Source organism: Myotis lucifugus, unplaced genomic scaffold (assembly GCF_000147115.1).
Source record: "Myotis lucifugus unplaced genomic scaffold, Myoluc2.0 scaffold_453, whole genome shotgun sequence".
Classification (NCBI taxonomy): domain Eukaryota; kingdom Metazoa; phylum Chordata; class Mammalia; order Chiroptera; family Vespertilionidae; genus Myotis; species Myotis lucifugus.
The window spans coordinates 761549-780732 of NW_005871501.1; the positions used below are offsets into that span (position 1 = coordinate 761549).

The following is a 19184-nucleotide window of genomic DNA, read 5'->3' on the forward strand; positions in this document are numbered from 1 at the left end:
CTTAGAAAAAGAGTTCTTTGATTGAGACACTTAAACACTGAATCAGAACATTTCTGCTCTAAGACTCTATGTCTATATCTAGCTCTTCTCCCCAAAATCCAACCCCTTTCTAATTTCAACTACTGAGTTAAATAAAATAGGAAATTCTGGAGTGTTACCTAAATCCACTGAAATTATCATCATCATCATCATTACCAGACTGGGATTCCTGGGGAAGATTTATACCAAAAAGCTCATATGACCAGAGGCTCATGGACTCAATTTGAACACAGGTGTGTGAAATTTGGCCCACACAGCTTTTTAAAAAAATTTTAACATTTACTTATTTTATTCTATTTTATTTCATTTTAAAGTGTGTGTGGTTTTATTAATTCAAGTCTCTCCAATAAAGTCAACTAAAAAAATAAAATAACATAAAGAAAGGAAACAGAACAAGATAAAAAGAATCTCTGTTGTGGTTCTGTAAGTACTTGCCGGTTTAGGTTTAAGGGCCCCTGGCTTCAGACATGTTTCCAGGTCCTCCCACTCAGCGGTTCTCAACCTGTGGGTCGGGACCCTTTCACAGGGGTCGCCTAATATCATCAGAAACACTCATATAGCTTGTCCCAAAATTCACGCAAGATTTGCAATTGAATTGAGTTGCATATCTTGCGTGAATTTTGGGACACCCGATATAATTACATATTGTTTTTGTGATTAATCACTATGCTTTAATTATGTTCAATTTGTAACAATGAAATTGGGGTCACCACAACATGAGGAACTGTATTAAAGGATCGTGGCATTAGGAAGGTTGAGAACCACTGCTCCTGGTCCTCTGTCCTGCCCAAACAAAGCAGATATTTTTGAAAAACAAACACAACAAAAAAATAATTATTGTACCAGCATTCCAAAATTTTAAGTTTCCATCAACATTCAGATATCTTCTTCTCAGAAAAAAAAAAAAGCATAAAGAAGGATGACCTGGCAGCCAGACCTGCCTCCCAGCTGACAGCCTCTAGCTGGGTGTATTCTCCACCAGGGCCTGGTCTATTGCTGACTCTCCTTCCCCACCTGCTGGACCTGCCCGGCCACTGCAGGCAGCTGAGTTTACAGCCCCACAGCACATGTTAAATCAGGGCTGTGGGAAGGAAGGCTTCATGTGGTCAAGCCTCTAGGTTGAGGCAAGACCTGGATTTGAATCCTGCCTGTGCCACTAACTAGGAGCATTGACCTTCAACAAGTTGTTTAATCTCCCTGAGCCTGTTTTCTCCTCTGTTGCTCTGGGTTTTTTTTTAAAGATAACAATAGCTCAATCAATTATCATGATTCACAGTATAATGTGAATACTGAACCTGTTCCCACCGGTTCTTGGGAGTCTCTGGTCACATTGTGTCAGCTGATCAAGACACAAAGTCGCCTCCTGTAATACACTCAGAGCCAAAAGCACCATACCTGGGTCCAAATGACCCTTGAGTGTCACTCGTACATTCCCCGTAAGGCCCAGCGCTTGGGAACACTAGACAGCACTTCAGCACTCCATTTGGGAGCCATTTCAAACAGCGAAATCATCACCAAAACGCACAAAAATGAATACCATGGCACTCAATGGCCCATGAAGGGGAGGATGGTAGGTGAGAGCTGAAAAAAGGCTGGGGTCAAAGGCCTTGTTCAACCTCAGCTGCAAATGTGCACATCAGGCGACTCCAGTATCTCCCACACTGGGCACGTCCATGACAGGCCACGGGCACTGATTTGGGGGTCACCAGTACAGTTCATCCAGGAGGTGAATTCACAAATGGGAATGTGTGAATGCTGAGACCGAGCATCCCTCCCTCACAGGATTGCTGGTGTTAGAGGATGCAGGTGCCCCTGCCCAACAGTCATCAGCATCATAACTGTGGGAGGGGAGGTTGTCCAAACCTAGACAATGCCCCATCCCAGCTGCCGAGTTATTCGTTCCGGCCACCAGCTGGAGTCCCCTTTACCTCATTGCCCACCAGCTGCGTCCAGGGCAGGGTTGGTAAAAATGCACCGTCACCAGGGGTCTCACTTGAGCTCAGCTCAGCGGGTGCTGAGTGAGTGGGTCAGACTGACATCCGGGCAGAGGTGCTGCAGGGGGCCTGGAGGTTACCTGTCCAGCTCTCCCTGCAGCCTCTGGTTCTCCTCGGCGGCCATGGCGCTCGTCCTCTGCTCCTGCTGCAGAGCCTCCTGCTCGGTGGTCAAGAGGGTCCCCAGCTGCTCCAGCGCCACCTTATGTTGGATCTGGTCCTTGTATCTGTTGAAGGAAAACACACCCATTAGGAATGGGCACCCAGGGAGACCTCAAAGCCTGGGTGAGCAGCTTCTCTCTGTAGAGCTGAGGGAGAGGGTGATGGGCAGGGGACAAGGCTGGATGGAGAGAAGGAACAGACACTGGGCCAGCTCGGGGTGGTCTCCTTCAGCCCAGGAGCCAAGTACCCCTCCTCCCACCCAAGGTGTCTCCATGGTCCCTTCCAGACCCTGTCAAAACAGCCTCCATCCTTCATCCCACTGGGAACAAAACCACTGTTTTCTGAACTCCACACGCTTCTCAAAGAAACCACAACACATACAGGGGAATTCCACTGCCCATAACAGCTGATCCCCCTCACCGGGCCCTGGGTGAGCCCTCCGCCCCAGCTCAGGAACACAACTCTTCCTGCTCTGAGCCAGGCAGCCTGGGGGCCAGAGGCTTGCCTGGTGGGGCCCAAGCAGTCACCAGGGGCAGCTGCACACCCTGCTCCTCAAGGCAACCCCAGTCCAGCCTTTGCCCTCGCCCTCCCGAAGCCTCCCCCTCAGCTCGGGCTTTTATTTCCTTCCTGTCTCAGTCTGCAGAGGGTCCCGCACAGCCTCTCTGGAGGGCAGCAGAGCACAAGAGGGAGCCCCTGACCAGTCCCAGGCTGTTCCTCCTCCTGCAGGAATCTTCCCTGTTCAGGGTGACTCGGGTGGACCCCCTAGGTCCAAGGTGGAGACTGAGTCATCACCTTTCAATCTTCCCCAGGCAGGCAAATGCCTTTCCAGACCTCCTTCCAGAGGTGTCCACACCCAGAGACAGGCTGACAGAGACCACCCAGGTTCCATGGTTTCAGCCCCTGCCCTCAGCACTCCATCCTCACCCGCCCCTCCTCCCCTGACCCCATATCAGCTGTACTTGTAACCTCTGCCTGGAGCCAAGACCTGTGGGTACTCAAACTCAGACAACTGCTCGGTCCGCTGTGAGAAGACAAACGTTCCTTTGTGTGGCCTTTAGCCATGGGTGGAGACTGCCAGGACAGGACGTGGGATGTGGAAGGTGGGGGTGGGGGCTCTGCTGGGCTTTCAGGGCGGCGATCTTTCTCATCCAGGTTTGAGAAACAGGGCCACGGACCATTAGGGTCCCCACCTCCTGCTTCCTTGTTGTGTCTTGGAAAAGCACAGGGTCAAGCATATCGCAACCATTAGTAACCAGCCTACTGCAGGGCAGAAACTGGGAGTCTTACTCCCCACTGAATCCCTGGTACTAGGCTTGACACCCAGTGCATTTGCGCCAGGGGAATGAAGGAGTGAGTGTCCCAGTCAAGTGTCAGGTGAAATGAATACAGAGCCCACGGCCTGTGTTCCAGGCACCTCCACCTACAACTTGCAGCCATGCTGCAGACACACCAAGGGCCTCCTGCTATCTGTCCAACCAGCAAAAACCACTGAATCACACAGGCGGTCCACCAAGCAAGGAGTCACAGGCCGAACAATGAACTCCTCCCTCAGAGCAGTCAAATGCCACCTGCACAAACCTTCCCACGTGAACAGACAGAAGAATATATCCACACTGCCGAAACCGGTTTGGCTCAGTGGATAGAGCGTCGGCCTGCGGACTGAAAGGTCCCGGGTTCGATTCCGGTCAAGGGCATGTACCTTGGTTGCAGGCACACCCCCAGTAGGAGATGTGCAGGAGGCAGCTGGTCGATGTTTCTCTCTCATCGATGTTTCTAACTCTCTATCCCTCTCCCTTCCTCTCTGTAAAAAATCAATAAAATATATTAAAAAAAAAAAAAAAGAATATATCCACACGGTTATCATAGGGCATTGAGGGTAAGGCCCGCAGCGCCTGGTGCGGGGTGGGCACCACAGGAGGCTCCCATCAGTAGTCAGCTGGGTGCATTCCCACCACGTTAGACAGCACCAGGCGCCCAGTGGGTGCTCACTAAGCGTGTCGTGAACACAGGATGGGTGCGGAGGAGGCAGAGAAGGAGATGCCAAGAGGCAGAAGATACTCATTCTGGCGGGAAGGAATGAGAGTCTGATAGGAGCAGACGTCTCGGCACCCCCAAAGGAAGGGAATCTGGGTGGAGAAAGGGGTGGAAGGCTCTGCAGAGAGTCCACATACAGCACTGGGTGAGTGCGTAAATGAACATCATTGCCCCCAAGTTCATGCAGCAGCAGGCGCCCTCCACAGGCTCTGCAGGCTCAGCGCCCTCCCTGGTCCCTGTGATGCCAAATCCCTGCACCTCACCTGCTCCTAGGGAAGTCCCAGCCTTTGCCTGGCATCTGCTGAGACAGAGGCAAGGGAAGTACTCAGCAGGGACAACTCACAAGCACAGAAGGTGGACAGCTCACTCCTGTGCTGCTCCAAGTGTGGGAGAGCCTCTCTTTATTGCATCTCTCATCCCCTGCCCCCCCATCTTGGAGTCCTCTGTACATCTAACTTCCCCCAGGCTCTGAGTCCCGCTGTACCTCCCAGGGCCATTCTAATCAGGGATCTGCTGGGCAGGAGTTTGGCCGAAGTTGGGTGACTACATGCACACAAAGCCCTGATTTGGCAAAAGCCCAAAGTTAAGATTTATGCATTTAAGGTACATCAATTTTACTTTAAAAAAAAAAAAAGGTGTATGAAGAGTCAGAGGTAAAGGTAACATGAGAATGGCCGAGTATTGGTAATGCTGCTGCAGGTGAGGGGAATACCGGGTTTTCACTATACTATTCTGTACACGTCCATATATTCAAAAGTTTCCAAAATTAAAAGTAAAAAAAGAAATTCAGAAGCCCAGACTTTGAGACATACAGGGAAAAGGCCTGGGGAGCTCGGTAAGGCACGCCCCTGAACATCGGCAGCTGTGGTGACTTCCCGTCCTTGTCCTTGGTTTGGAGAGAAAAGGAAGAGGGGGTAGGAATGCCCAGGGGAGCTGGGACGCCAATGCTGACACCTGGTTTCCCTGAGCCGGGATTAGTGGGCACACCCTTCTCCCCTGGGGGACCCTCCTGCCCCTCAGTCTCCAGCCGCACCAACTCCACATCGCTGAGGGAGATGGTGGATTTACTTCTCTTCACTGTGAAGCAGCGGGACCAGAGGAAACATGAGGGAACAGAGTGAAGGGGGGACAGGAGCCCGGGGAGCCGGTTAGTCACCCCCAGCCGCAGGCACCCACCTGTCACTGAGCACCTTGCTCTCCAGCTCCAGGGTCCGTCGCAGCAGTGTCTTCTGGCGGCTGTACTCATCCATGAGGGCCTCGTGTTCCCCAGACAGGTGCTCATGGAGCGCGCCCAGGCACGCGTGTTCCCGCTGCAGGGCCTCGTGGGCTGCCGCCAGTTGCTGGTGCTGGAGCTGCGTGTTCTTCTCTATGAGCGCAGTGAGCGAGGCGCTCTGGGGGCTCAGAGTGGAATTTTCCACCTTCCAGGAGGGAGAAGGGGATGATCCTCACCAGGTTCAGGCCCAGGGGGACCACAAACTCCGGATCCCCGGATCCCCACATCCTCCCACACAGGGAAGGGCCAAGAGAAGGTCAAGTTTTGACACAAAAATAGCAGGACCCTCGGGACTGGCAAAACCCAGCCGTGCTGAGGACAGTTCTACCTGCACTCAAGGAACTGCTCTGGGAAGGCCCACGGCAGAAACAGACTGTCACATGGGCCTAAGCTTAGTCCTGGGCACCTGTCTACACATGTGACTTTTCTTGAGCAATTTATGCCCTTTCTCTGGATAACCTCCTTGGGTACCCTCTCTGACCACTTTGAAAAGTACATGGAAAATCAGTAAGGACATAGAGAACCTGAACAGCAATACCAACCCAATTAACCAATATTTTCACAACACCCATCCAACCGCATTCAAAGCACCAGAGAGTTGACCAGGGAGGAACCGTCCTAACTCATTCTGAGGCCAGAATTACCCTGGTGTCCAGCTGCTTGTCCCGCTCCAGACCCTCAGGCTGCAGGGTGTCCAGAGACGTCTGCAGCCTCTGGTTCTCCAGCAACAGGTCCTGGCTTTCCCGCTCCAGGGCATGGACCCTTTCGGGGGCCGTCGTCAGGGTGCTGACCTCCATGGCCAGCTTCTCGTTCTCCTCCTGCAGCCGATGCAGCTCCTGCTCCAGCTCCTGCACCCGTGCCGCCTGCTCCTTCACCTGCTCCAGATCCTGGTGCAGCTGCTGCCGCTCCCACTCCAGCTTGCTGACTCTGCTGCTGGTCTCCATCACTGTCTGGTGGAGGACTTTGTTCTCATTCTCGATGTCCTGCAAGCAGGCCTCACTGCTGGCCTGTGAACTCTCCCGTAGCGAAAGCTCCAATTGTTCAAGATCCTTGATCTGCAGGAAAACACAATGGAAAGGACACAGGCGTGATTTCAGTCCAAACTGGGAGCCCAAAGTGTAGGCCTGGAATGTTCATCTCATCATGGACCCAAAGGACGTCCTAACGTTTCCCAAAGGCCTGATATGGACACAAGGTGAAGGGCATGGAGATCCCCACCCAGACAGTTCAAGTCTAAACACTTTCACAGAAGCCAGATGACTTAGAAACAGAAACCGCATCTTCTCTTAAAACAATGAAAGTGATTTCCTTTTGCTTTTTACCCTGGTCCACAGTGGCCCGAGAGCTGACTGCCCACCCCTGTGGCCGCTCCTCACACCACTCTCCCCTGCAGGCATTGCACATGATCTTCCCTCTGCTGTGAATGCTCACCTGCCTCCACCCCCAGCCTCCAGCTTCTCTGGCTCCTTCTCATCCTCCAGGGCTCAGTGTAATTGACTGCACCGAAGGGAAGCCCTGCACCATGATTCTAAATGTCCTGCACCTAATAAGACTCTCCCTGGACCCACGTATATTCCCTCAATAGCACAGGTCTGAAGACACCTGGCTTGTCACCTATCATTCAACCTGCTAGACTGGAAGGTGTATCAGGGGAGGGTGGATGCATGTCTCTTATGTATACACAGCACCACCCCAAGCCCCCTTTTTTGCTCTATTGAGGGTGAAGAACTCAAGTACCTGATACCCAGCCTCCCTTGCAGCTAGGGTTAGTCATGTGTCAGGTGTGGCCAATGAGATGTCCACAGAGGATCCCAGGAGGCCTTCCCTCTGTCTCTTTACCCTCCACATTCTTCCTGCCCACTTCTTGACGAGGTACAACAGGCACGGCCAAGACTGGCAGAGCAGGAAGAGAGAAGCCTGGTTTCTGGGTGGTGTCCCTGAGCTGCTCCCCCAGCACTGGGCTGCCTACCCTGGGACTTCCTGTAGTGTGAGGCAGATCAACCCTGGAGGTTCTCCAGGGCTCTGAGTATGAAGTTGGACATTTGAAGGGGGATCTTTGTCCTGCGGGCTGTCCCATGTGCTGCAGGACATTTAGCAGCATCCTGGCCTCTCCCACCACAGCCAGCAGCACCTCCCCTCTCCTCCCCCAAGTCATGACAATCAAAAACAAGATTGCCAGTGTCCCTGGGGGCAATATCTGCCCCCCCTCCTGCCCTGCTGTGGCTGGAATTGTTGGTCTGACTGCAGCTGACAAGGAAACTGGTATCCTGGGAATCACTGCTGGATTCCCAGGACATCCTATGATCCTGGACTCTCCCTCTTGCAGGCAGGGGTGCCAGGGGAGGCATGGCGCTGGAGGGCCTACCTCCTGGGCTCTCTCAGCCTTCAGGGTCTCTATGTCACAGAGCAGCTGTTCTCTCTCCTCCATCAGCTCCTCACTGAGGATCTCCAGATCCTGGTTGGTCTGCTTTTCTCTTTCCATCTGGACTCGCAAGTCTTCAATCTGTTGAGCCAAAGACCCAGCCCATGCAAAAGTCCGTTTCAGGGAGTGAACTGTGTTTTAAAGCAAACCCGAAACCTGTGAGCCCCACAGAACACTTTATGAAGTATAGTAACCTCCATCTTGGGTAAAAACTGCTGTTTAAAACTTTAACCCTGCTACTCTAAACGTTTGCTTGCTTAAATAATAGGGAAATAAGACTACTCCCCACTCCAGAGAGGACATAAACTATGCCCCAGACAGAGTTGTCAGTGCTGGCACCTGGCCAGGCCTTGAGATATGGTCTCATGGCCCTGTCCAAGCAAACAGGACTTTTTCTCAGAAGGTCCTGAAGTCTCATTCTAAATTTGGAAAACAAAGAGCTGAAAAACATATAAATTGAAAAGACTTCCACCATATTGGGCTCCAGAATTTGAGAAGCAAGAGTTCCTCTGGGCCTGCTAGGGCTAGCAAAAATGAATAGGACTCCAAATAAATTTGGCTTATTGATTAAGGCTTCTTCTGATTTACTGCAGAACAGGAAGGGAGAAGCCTGGGACCTCAGTGGCATCCCTGAGCCCCTGACCCAGCACTGGGAGGCCTACCCTGGGACTTGTTTTACTGTGAGGTGGATCAACCCTGGAGGTTGCCAGGGTTCTCAGTGATGCTGGACATTTCAAGTGGGATGTTTCTTTGTCCTGCAGGCTGTCCCGTGTGCAGCAGGACATTTTCAGCATCCTGGCCTCTCCCACCACAGCCAGGAGCACCTCCCCTCTCCTCCCCCAAGTCATGACAATCAAAAACAAGATTGCCAGTGTCCCTGGAGGCAATAACTGTCCCTGGCCCCTCCCCTTTCCGTGGCTGTAATTGCTGGTCTGACTGCAGCTGATGAGGAAACTGGTAACCCGGGAATCACTGCTGGATTCCCAGGACATCCTATGATCCTGGACTCTCCGTCTTGCAGGCAGGGGTGCCAGAGGAGGCATGGGCACTGGAGGGCCTACCTCCTGGGCTCTCTCAGCCTTCAGGGTCTCTATGTCACAGAGCAGCTGTTCTCTCTCCTCCATCAGCTCCTCACTGAGGATCTCCAGATCCTGGTTGGTCTGCTTTTCTCTTTCCATCTGGACTCGCAAGTCTTCAATCTGCGGAGCCAAAGACCCAGCCCATGCAAAAGTCCGTTTCAGGGAGTGAACTGTGTTTTAAAGCAAACCCAAAACCTGTCAGCCCCAGGGAACACTTTATAAGACCTTTTAACAAGGGAAAACCTTCCGTCCCACTTCTTGGGGAAGTACTTCAGCCACTGCCAAGACTGCAGAGCAGGAAGGGAGAAGCCTGGCTCCTGGGTGGCATCCCTGAGCCGCTGCCCAGGTCAGGCCTAGTTGCACAGTGAGCTCCCCACACCCAGACCATCACCTCTCAGCCCATGGTGTGTACTTCCAGCTCATGGTAGAGAAAAAGGCCATGGACACCAATCGGTCAGCTTCCCTCCCAGCTTTCCACTGCTCACTCTCAATGCTTCCATCTTAGGCCGTGTCCACTACTGTCCTGAGGGTCAGGCCACATTCCTGGGGCCAGCAGCCACCACTGGATGTCCTACTGGGCTTCACCCAGTTGGTGACATTCCTATTCATCCAGCTGCTCTGAGGGGTCCTCCGCCATCTCTCTCCCTCCTCTCCCCTCCAAGTAAATGGACCACCAAAGACTGTCCTCGTTCCCCATGTGGCTCCCCCTCCACACCCCACTGCTGCCCAGGCCAGACCCTCTCCGTCCTGCCTGGACGATGCCCAATCAGCGGCCCGTCACAGAGCACTTCTGCGGGACCCACCGGTGCCCACTCCCTGAACATGAACTGCCTGGACCCGCAGGTCTCACACTCTGTGCCTGACACCTGAACACCGTGATGGACGCAGATTCAGACTCAGGGTGGGCCCTGAGGTGCGACTCCCAGGCGAGGCCCATGGTGCTGTCCCTTCCCACTGACAGCAAACTCATGACCACCTGGGAGGGGGAGAGGGTGGCTCCCTGCTAACAATGTGACCATGAGTGCATTTCCATAACTGACAGGGCCAGCAAGCAGCAGGCATGGGCGCCAGCTTGTGTCAGGGTGACGTGCTCATCTCACACCTGGGAGGTGGAAGGTACAACAAGACCTGACCCCTCCTGAGAGTGCCAGGCCCCTCCCACCCTCAGAGCTTCTGACATGGTCAGTCTGGGCTGGGGCCCAAGAGCCTGCATTTGGACTTGGGACCCTGATGCTCGTTTGGGTTGACGGCTCTAAAGCTAAAAGAGAGGAGCCCATGATCCAGATCAGGAGGCTCTCAGAGCTTTTAAACACCCCAGACCGCAGGACACAGACTAGAACCTCTGAGGGCAGGACCTTCAGACACCAGCGACCCAGTGAGCAGCAGGACCAAGAGCCGGCTCCATTCACCTGGCTGGGAGCGGCCTGGCACAGGCAGGTTTACAAACTCCCAGAAAGGTTGCTTCTCTAATGCGAGCTCTGCCTACTTCTCCTGGGCCGAGGCTGCCCTGCCTTTGTCTCACAGGTCTGGGCACAGTCTCCAGACTCCTCAGAAGCAGCAGGCAGGCAGCTTCTTCCCCATGAGGGGGAGGGTCAGGCACAGTGGGGCTCATATCCGTGCCCTCACAGCACCCTGTGGTCACACCCAGCCCCCTGCCCCAACATGGGGACCCGAGGACTGGGCAGCCCCACCAGCCAGGGCCAACAGCAAAAGGCGCTGCAAGGTGCCATGTGTCTGAGTCTTTCTCACAAGTGAGAATATCTTTCTTCTCCTTCCTTATCGCTGCCCCACTTCCTAGCACCAGGTCTGGGCTCAGCAGGAAGCAGGCATCTGCCCTGATGGCAGCGCCTGCTCTGGAGCCGGCCCTGAGGAGGAAGGCCCTGCACAGCTGTCACTCACCCTCATTCAGAGAAGGGCACCGGCCCAGGGAGTCCAGTGATCTGCCCAGAGGCCCACAGTGAGGATGTGGCAAAGCGAACGCAGGGCAGTGGTCCGACCCCAGGCCTGCTCTCTCAGATGGAGCCTGGGGTTTGTGGCCCATGCCTCCCGCCTTCTTCCCCCCTCACCATCTTACTGTTAATCCTTCTCCCCTGCCACCCCGTCTGTCCCAGTGAAAGGAATGTTATGTCCAACCTTTGCATATCTGGTGTGGCAGCTTCTGGTCTGAAGATGTGACTGCCCCCTGTACACACGCACCCCCCCCCCTGGCTGGACACCCCCGCTGAACACCCCCATCTTCTCTGCTTCTTTTTGCCATGGAACTGGAGTCCTCACTCCTGTCCTTCCATGAAGGCCCTCCCTTCCCCTAGGGAGAGCTCACTAGGCTGAGATGGGTTTCCATCCTCCTCAAAGCACCAGGGTTGGGCCGAGGGCTCCTGTGGGGAGGCTCCAATTCCCCAGAGCACTCGGATGTCAGGGGTCTGCTCATCAGTCCCTGTGCTGCTCTTGTGTTCCCACGATAGGCCCCAAAGTGCTGCCCCTCTTCCTCTCAAAACCAGGACTCCTGCCTGAAGGAATGAACTCTTAGATGTCAGTGCAAAGTGAGGGTGGGGGACGCACCCTCTCTAAGGTCCACAGAAGGGTCGTGAGTTACAGGGAAGGACGTGAACTTCGGGAACTAAGGTTTACACAGACCGAAGGGAGCCTACAGCCTGGGCGACACTGGGTGGTGGGAGAGCCAAGCTGGCACCGGGGGGCCTGGGACTCTGGGCCACCTGTCCTGGCTGACCCTTGTCCCTCCTTTTCTGACACCTCCCAGAGGGCCATGTTGTCTGGACGTGTCCAAGGCTGGGCCTGTCGTGGCTCCAGGGAGGTCAATGTAAGGCCATGTCCCCTGTGGTTTTTAGCTGATGGCCCAGATGCACCATCGATCCAACATGAGGGAGGAACTGTGATGCAGCCAGGCCCCGAGCGGGCTGAGCAGGACAGGAAGCCCCTTCCTCCCACCAGGGGCTCGGAGCCAAGACAGGCCTCCCAAGGGCTGTGGCAGGACTGCCCGGAGTCCTACAAGGAACTGATGAAGAGAAAGTGGGGGATGGGACCCGATAGACAGGGCTAAGGAGTCATGTGGGGAGGCGGCAGCCACCACCTGTCCTGTGTGTGTGGAGGAGGGACTGGAGTGGACTCCAGGACAGGAGAAGTGTCAGGGGTCATCTCTCATCCCTGCCGGGAGCTGGGCCAGAGGCTACAGCGCAGGCCTCTGCAGCTCACCCCTGGGGACCCGCCCCATTGGAGGTTCTCATCTTTCTAAAGGTCAAGCCTTTCTATCTCAGCCAAGGTCGGGCTGCCATTTACAGAGACATTCACTGTGCCCGGCCCACATGAATCTGAAACCCAGACTGTCCGGTGGCTTTCCCTGAGCTGCGCTGCACAGAGAGACGCGGCATGAGGAGGGGCTTCCTCCCGGCCCCCAGGGAGAGGACACACTGCTTGGCAGCTGCTCTGCTGCGAGGCGCACGGAGCCTCAAAGGACGAGAAGCGTGAGTCACTGAACCTTGGACGTCCCATGAGAGGCCTGGAGAAACCACTGCACAGGAGAAGGGGCGGTCCCAAGCCTCACCCAGAGATGAAGTTCCAGCAGAGCCGTGACCAGCGGGACCCAGGTCTCTGGTCTGCAGCCCATGTCCTTGCCATTGCCGGGGCAGCCTCAGCAAATGACGCTGGCAGGACCCCTGGGCCGGTCGGGACAGACACCCAGACACCTGAAAGCATCAGTCCTGCCAGGGGGTCAGCAAGCAGGAGTGCCCTTGAGCGTCCCTCATCCGGAATCCCGGCACCCGTCACGGTGTGCTCAGAGCCCACGACGCAGCTGTGTCACCCACGGTGGCTACATGGACTGAGGCCCTCTGACCCAGAATGACCTGCTCAGGGAGGCCGTCGCTAGTCTCTCAGGGCCCTTCTTGCCATGTGAATGGGGTCCTGGTAACTGTAGGATGAACCTGGCTGGTGAGCCTGCCTGTCCTCCTGGATGTCTCTTCTACTGCGCTACTGGGAAGACCTGGTTTGTCCAGAAAGGCAATGTCGTCCAGCCATCTCTTCCTCCCCATCCCCTCGACCGAAAGGAGAGAGTGAGCACTGCACTCCTGTCACCAGCAGCCATGCCCTGAAACGGCCCATCCACGGTCTCCACACGGGAGCGTGTCTTCCATCGCTGCCTCCCTTTGGGACCCACCACTGTTTTCTGTTTTATTCTTTGTTTGTTTGTTTTATGTTTTCAATATATTAAAAAGTAACAGTACAAAATGCTGTAGTTATTAAACAGGATCCAAATAAATCCTTTATAAACTAGTTCTAAAATTAAAGGGAAACATCTTGATACATAAAAGCTTTAACAGGATTTAAAATTTTTAAAACTAGAAAGTGTATAAGACTTAACTCATTCAAATGTTCAAACAGAAAGACAACATGCATAATCCATATAATAAAATGTGTCCTTGCACACATACCCTGATAACCAATTAGGGCAAAACTCAAAGAGCATGTCACAGAACTTAAACTTACATACTTTATGAAGTTAAACAATATGATTTATCTCAAACTTCACCAATAATCTTTCTCAAATGTTAGTAAAATGAATCATTGATGTGACATTTTCTCATTTGTTAACAAAATACTACTGTATTTTAGACTACCAACTTGAATGTTTTCTATTATATACACAAAATGTGATTCACTAATAAGCAGGTTCTTGCAATACAATAGATAATAGAGCATTAAAATATTTTCTTTATGATACAACCAATACATAGAACACGCACCTTCCTCAATTTCTAAAACGATTAGGAATTGTGGAACTTCCTTTTGCATAAAACCCTTTCCTCTGCATGAAGCCCTGAGGTGAAAGGCTATCCATGTAAAAGCTGTCATCACAAGTCTTCTCAGTTCTGTATTAGACGATAGCTATATGTTTAAAAAATTTTATAAAGAAATGTGGCAACTTATAAAACTGCTCTGTACAGTTTTAACGAAACATTCCCAGACCAATTCAGCCTAGGATGACCCTATAAAAACACTGTCCTTTGGACACTTGCTCGTTTGGGGATGAAGCCCCTTCCCAGCTCTCCTGCTGCCTCTTCTGTTGTCCTGGTCGTGGCTCCAGCCAGGTGGTTCCTGTCCTCATGGAAGTGACCATCTCCGTGTCCTCTGGGTGCTGCTCACGGCTATCGTGTCTGCTCCTGGGCAGGGAGGAGAGCTCTGCCTGGTTGACGCAGCGATGACGGTGTGTCTTGACGCCATTGGGAGCTTGGAGACTCTTGATAACGACGATTATGTGACTGAACTGATGGGGAAATCCTGACTGATCCAGCCGTGGAGAAGCACGTTCCCCGCCCTATGGCCTCTGTCTCATCACTGCTTGTTTCTGAACGTTTTCTGGAGGAGAGAGAGATCTCCCAATTGCCTGTGGTAATGGGGCCATGTTATCCAGGCCCTTCCGTGTCTGTGAGGAGATGTAGAGGCCGGGCTTGAATGCCCACATGACGCTGGACTATGACGACTCACATCCTGGGAGGCATGGCTACTTCCTGAGGAAACTGGGTTTTGCTGGGCCTTCCAAAGAGTTTTTTTGCATTAAGTAGATTCGTTGCTTAAGTAACAGATAGTCCATGTTGGAGATTCAGAAATGCAAACCGCTTTGCTTTGCCATCCTACCTTCTGGGATTTTCACTGTTATCACTGGCCCCGCCTGGCGGGAAGGGATCCGCTCCAGCTACCGCCACCTCTCAGCACAGCCCTCCCACATGAGGCCAAGGGGTCTTCCTGATGCTCCCACTGCGCACTCTCCGAAGCCCAAGTCCTCCGCAACCAGGCGTCCCTAAGTAAATGTCATCACGCTCCTCTGACCAGCATCAACCCAGTGCGCAAGCTCGGAGGCGGGCGCTCCATGAAAGCCACTGCTCCCAGGGAGGCTTGTGGAGCAGGCGTCCCCGCGCCCAACACCAGCTGGACTGGCCTGCGGAGCACGGAGGCCTCCCTGGACTGAGGGACGTGGGACGGACACAGCGGCCGCCTTGGAAGGTGGCCCTGAACGACGGGTCCCTGTGCCCGGCGACCAGGAACACGGTGGCCCTTCGCCCTCCCCTCAATGGCCTCAGCCCGCTGGCCTCAGTGCCCAGGACAGTCTCTCCAGACAGCGCCCTCCTGCCAGGCCCAAGGCGACCCAGCGGGGACCTCCTCCTTCCCAGAGGACGCCGCCAGGCGTCTGGACCAGAGTCCTTGAGCGACTGGCAGCAGCGGCTGGAGCCCATGATGCTCAGAGAAGGGAAGGGATCCAGATGGAGGGTGCCAAGGCCACGAGGTGACATTCTCCCCCTGTGGAACCGGAAATGCTGCAGAGCTGGGGGTGCAGGACGCTGCGTGAGGGACCTGCAACTGTGTGCCCGCTTCCGCACTTGGACCCCGTCCGGTGCTTTCTAACAGGGCGCTGCTCTCCTTCCATGAGGCACTTACCACGCGCTGGGCCCTTTGCCGGCACTAACTCACACCATCCTCACCACACCTACTAGGTGGGTGCAATGCAACCCAATTTCACAGATGAAGGCAGCGAGGCCCACAGAGGTCCATCGTGTGCAGTCTCACTGCTGCAGGGACTCCTGCTGCTGCCTAGTGATGCCTCTCCAGGAGGCCTCCTGTCCCCCTACCATAACGGTGGCTGCACTGGTCTCTGTCTGTCCCCCAGCTGCGCATGCTCACCGACACCTGGGTGCTTACATGCCTGTATGTTCCGGACACTACCCACAGGTACCTGCTTTCTGAGCTGCTGGTTCTCCTCCTCCAGCTCCCGGCGCTGGAGGCTGCTCTCCTGCAGGGCCAGGGAGGCGTCCTGCAGCCCCTGGATGGTGCCCTGGAGACTCTGCTTCTCCTGGTCCAGCTTCAGGAAGCAGCTGGAGGCTGAAGAGTAAAGTGGAGTCAGAGTCCATATTCCAGAGGCCTCAGCTTCTGCTCTCTGTCCCCAGCCCTGAGTCGGCCATCACTCTGAGCCGTAGGTTTGGGGGGCCGGAATGGTCATCTGGGTGCCCTCCCTCTTTCCCAGGGTGCTGTTGCTGTCTGCACCTGAGGGTTCCTCAGGCGGTTATGGCCCCTCTGCTGGCTCCGCTGAGATTGTTAGGGAAGCAAGCAGAGCTTAAGAAGAAAGCAGGTGATGGTAGAGAGAAGCCAATGCAAAAGTTCAAGATGATGGAACTGCTGGAACCACTTTTTTACAAAGTTGTAACCTGACCATCAAGTCAAGGATTGCAGAGACTAACAGATGGCAGAGAGAGTGTGTTCTCCGTGCCAGCCTCAGAGTGGTGGGAGTCCGGGAGGCTCAGCCGAGGGTTTAGAGGGGACAGGATCATTGACCTGCATGTCTGTGGGTGGAAGAGGCTATGGGGCACATATGCCCAGTACTTGCCACCTCTGGGTAAATTCCTTCAGTCAGAGATTTCATTTTGTACTGTCACAATTGCATTGAAAAAGAATGAGACCTGGACACAATGTCATTGAGAGTTCTCATTAGGGCCCTTGAGATAATTGCCGAAAGGCTACTAGAGACCAGCCACTACGATGTCCAATCCAGTGACAAGAGCGAGAGCTGCCAGGAGACAGAAGAAGACCAAATTATCCCAAGAAATAGCACATGCTGCCGTAGTGGAGACAAGGAAAGGTTCTCAAGTGATCCAGCCACACAAAGAGATTATATCAGAATCTGAAACAATGGAAATAATGGAGATAGCAACTACTCAAGAATCTGTGCCACTCAATCCTGAGATAATGGAGCAGACAGTTAGCCAAGTACAGGGCATGCTGTCAGTTGCCCAGACTCAATCTGCAGAATCAGCCTGCAGCATTAGAACCGCGCCTCTCCAGCTGATCGACGTGTTAAAGAAACCTCCTGAAACATCTGCTCCCCAACTTCAGGTCATTATAGAAATGATAGACCATGTTTTGAGAGACCTAAAGGACATTTGGGAAGAAATAGCTGACATTAAGAGGCACATAAGTCGACTCAGCCTGTCATCATACGTCTCGACATGTGCACCACAAGGCCACGTTGACTTAACACCCTGCTTAGATCCACAGCCGATTGCATCTGCTCTAGAGTCCTCCACGGGTCAGCTCGCACCACCCTCTCAGCCAAGCGAGATCCAGTCCTCCCTTGACGAGTTCTTCCGTTGATTCTCATAAGCAAAAATTAAGAAAGAAAAAGAAAAAGAATGAGAAAGTATAGCCAAATTGCTTTAAAAATAAGATAAAGCCAGAAAAAGGCAGAATTCCTCTGTTGCTTTTAAACAGCTTGAATGCAGAACAGAAAAGGGAGCCCAACCTGAGAAGTATGGGAGTTCGCGGCCCTTCGCTGCCACCAGGAGGTACGTGACTTTGGATAAGTCCCATGGCTTGTTCAGGAGGAAACCATGAATGTCTGAGGGGTCAGGGTTATTCCCTCACCTGTCCCTCCAGGGCCACACACTCAACCCTGGGAGCCTTATCGCACTGTACTGCTAGTAGGGCTGCTCACAAGCACCCCAAGAAGCAAAGTAAGATAAGAAAAGGATAAGACAAGGTATCTTTGGATAAGACAAGGACGATAAGAACAGCTATCCTTTGTTGGCGCCCCGTGGGCTAGGCACAGCCTAACGCTTCACTGTCTCCTCTCACAAGATACTCATAGCAATCCTGTGAGGCAGCTTCATTACCCCCATTTTGCAGATAAGAAAACTGAGGTGCAGAAGAGGTCACTTGGCTAACAAGTAGAGGAGCCAGGACTTTAAACCAGGCCTTTCTGTTTCAAGAAGCCACCACCCCAACCACACAAAAGTACATTCACACTTTGTTCGTGAGCCTCCAGCTAAGCAGTAGGAGTTGGGAACATCAAGAAGTCAGTCAGTCACCGACCTGAAAGGGCTCACAAGCTACACTGAGCATCTGAATCAGGGAAGCTTTCCAGCCCCATCAGCCACCTTGGCTTCTAACAAGCACATTTGGTCTGAGCCAGTCCCTGCCAGCCAGCACTACTTCTTTGTCCCACCAGGGGGCAGTGGTGTTCCCCAGGAACCTGAACTCCCAGAGCCTGGATTCCAAGGAGTGAGGAGACACCAAACCACAGAAAAAAACTAACTTCTCACACAGACTCATAATTCAATGAACTGATTTTAGGATTGGAGTAGATGGGATGCCTTGAAGAGAGGACTACCCAGCTGCTTTCAACAGCCTTTCCATGACGCTTAGGAATGTTGCTCCGAATTGAAAAACCAGCCAAAGACCTTCCTGGCTCTGCAGAGCTCTAAGCAAAGCCTGACCTGCACTCACAGGTGCACGCGCGCTATGGTTGGACACAGGAACTGGCTTGTTGTTTACTGGGTGCTGAGGCTTCTGCTGCACGGCCGCCCCACCCACCTTCCCTGGCCAACCCCACACCTCCTCTGGGGGCTGGGAGGGGACACACAACAGAGGGAGAGGAAGAGGCCTGGGTCGCCTGTACAGCAGCCACTGAGCAGCCCCTGCCCAGGAAGATGGAGAGCAGACTACACCCATCTGCCAGATTATGAAATCAACGGAGGAAACCATGCCCCGGGTACAACTATGATGGAGGTGAGTGACCACTGGGGACGTCTCCTGCATCCAGAGCATCCAGTGCTCCACGGAGAGATCTAAGACACCCTCTGGGTGTCAGCGTGCTGTCATTTGGAAGCTTCTGTGTCTAGCTGAATGGGAACTGAGAAATCTGGCAGCACTTCCTTTTCATTTCATGTCCTGACTTCAAGGCTGCCAGGCCCTTCATGTTCTTGGAGAGAATTGCAATGAAACAGTTCCAAATGGCCCTTGAATAAAACCCTATTTATTTGGGCTGACACACGAGTTTCAGAGCCAAGGGCTCAGCTCCCTGGCTTAGGGAGAAGCCGAACAGTCAGCTGCTCCTGGAGAAGGCCCTTGGTATCTATTAAAGTGTAATAGTCTTCAATCAGGTTGGCTCCACGGCACCAGCGGCTGCTGCCTACCCTCTGACAGCTGGTCCAGCTCCCAGCGCAGGTGGGCGGACTCCTCCACAGTCTGCCCCTGTGCAGCCTTGAGAGCCAAGTTCTCTTCCTGCAGCTCCTCAAGGTGTTTCTGGGTCTGTGTCCCGGCCTGAATGGCAGGAAAGGGGTGGGTGAGATGTGGACTGGAACATGCTCTGGACAGTCCTGGCTCTGTGCATCTGCCCTCATTCC

The 19184-nt window shown here is 53.6% G+C and overlaps 1 protein-coding gene across 1 annotated transcript in view; it reads right to left on the reverse strand.

The window, feature by feature from the left end:
- The window catches only part of LOC102425610 (protein Daple-like), a 28711-nt gene that overhangs the window by 2275 nt on the left and 7252 nt on the right, over nucleotides 1-19184 (reverse strand). The window contains 7 exon segments of the mRNA XM_014445443.2: nucleotides 196-208; nucleotides 2114-2257; nucleotides 5403-5644; nucleotides 6144-6554; nucleotides 8983-9120; nucleotides 15743-15888; nucleotides 18975-19089. Coding sequence (XP_014300929.2) covers nucleotides 196-208; nucleotides 2114-2257; nucleotides 5403-5644; nucleotides 6144-6554; nucleotides 8983-9120; nucleotides 15743-15888; nucleotides 18975-19089 — 1209 coding nt within the window.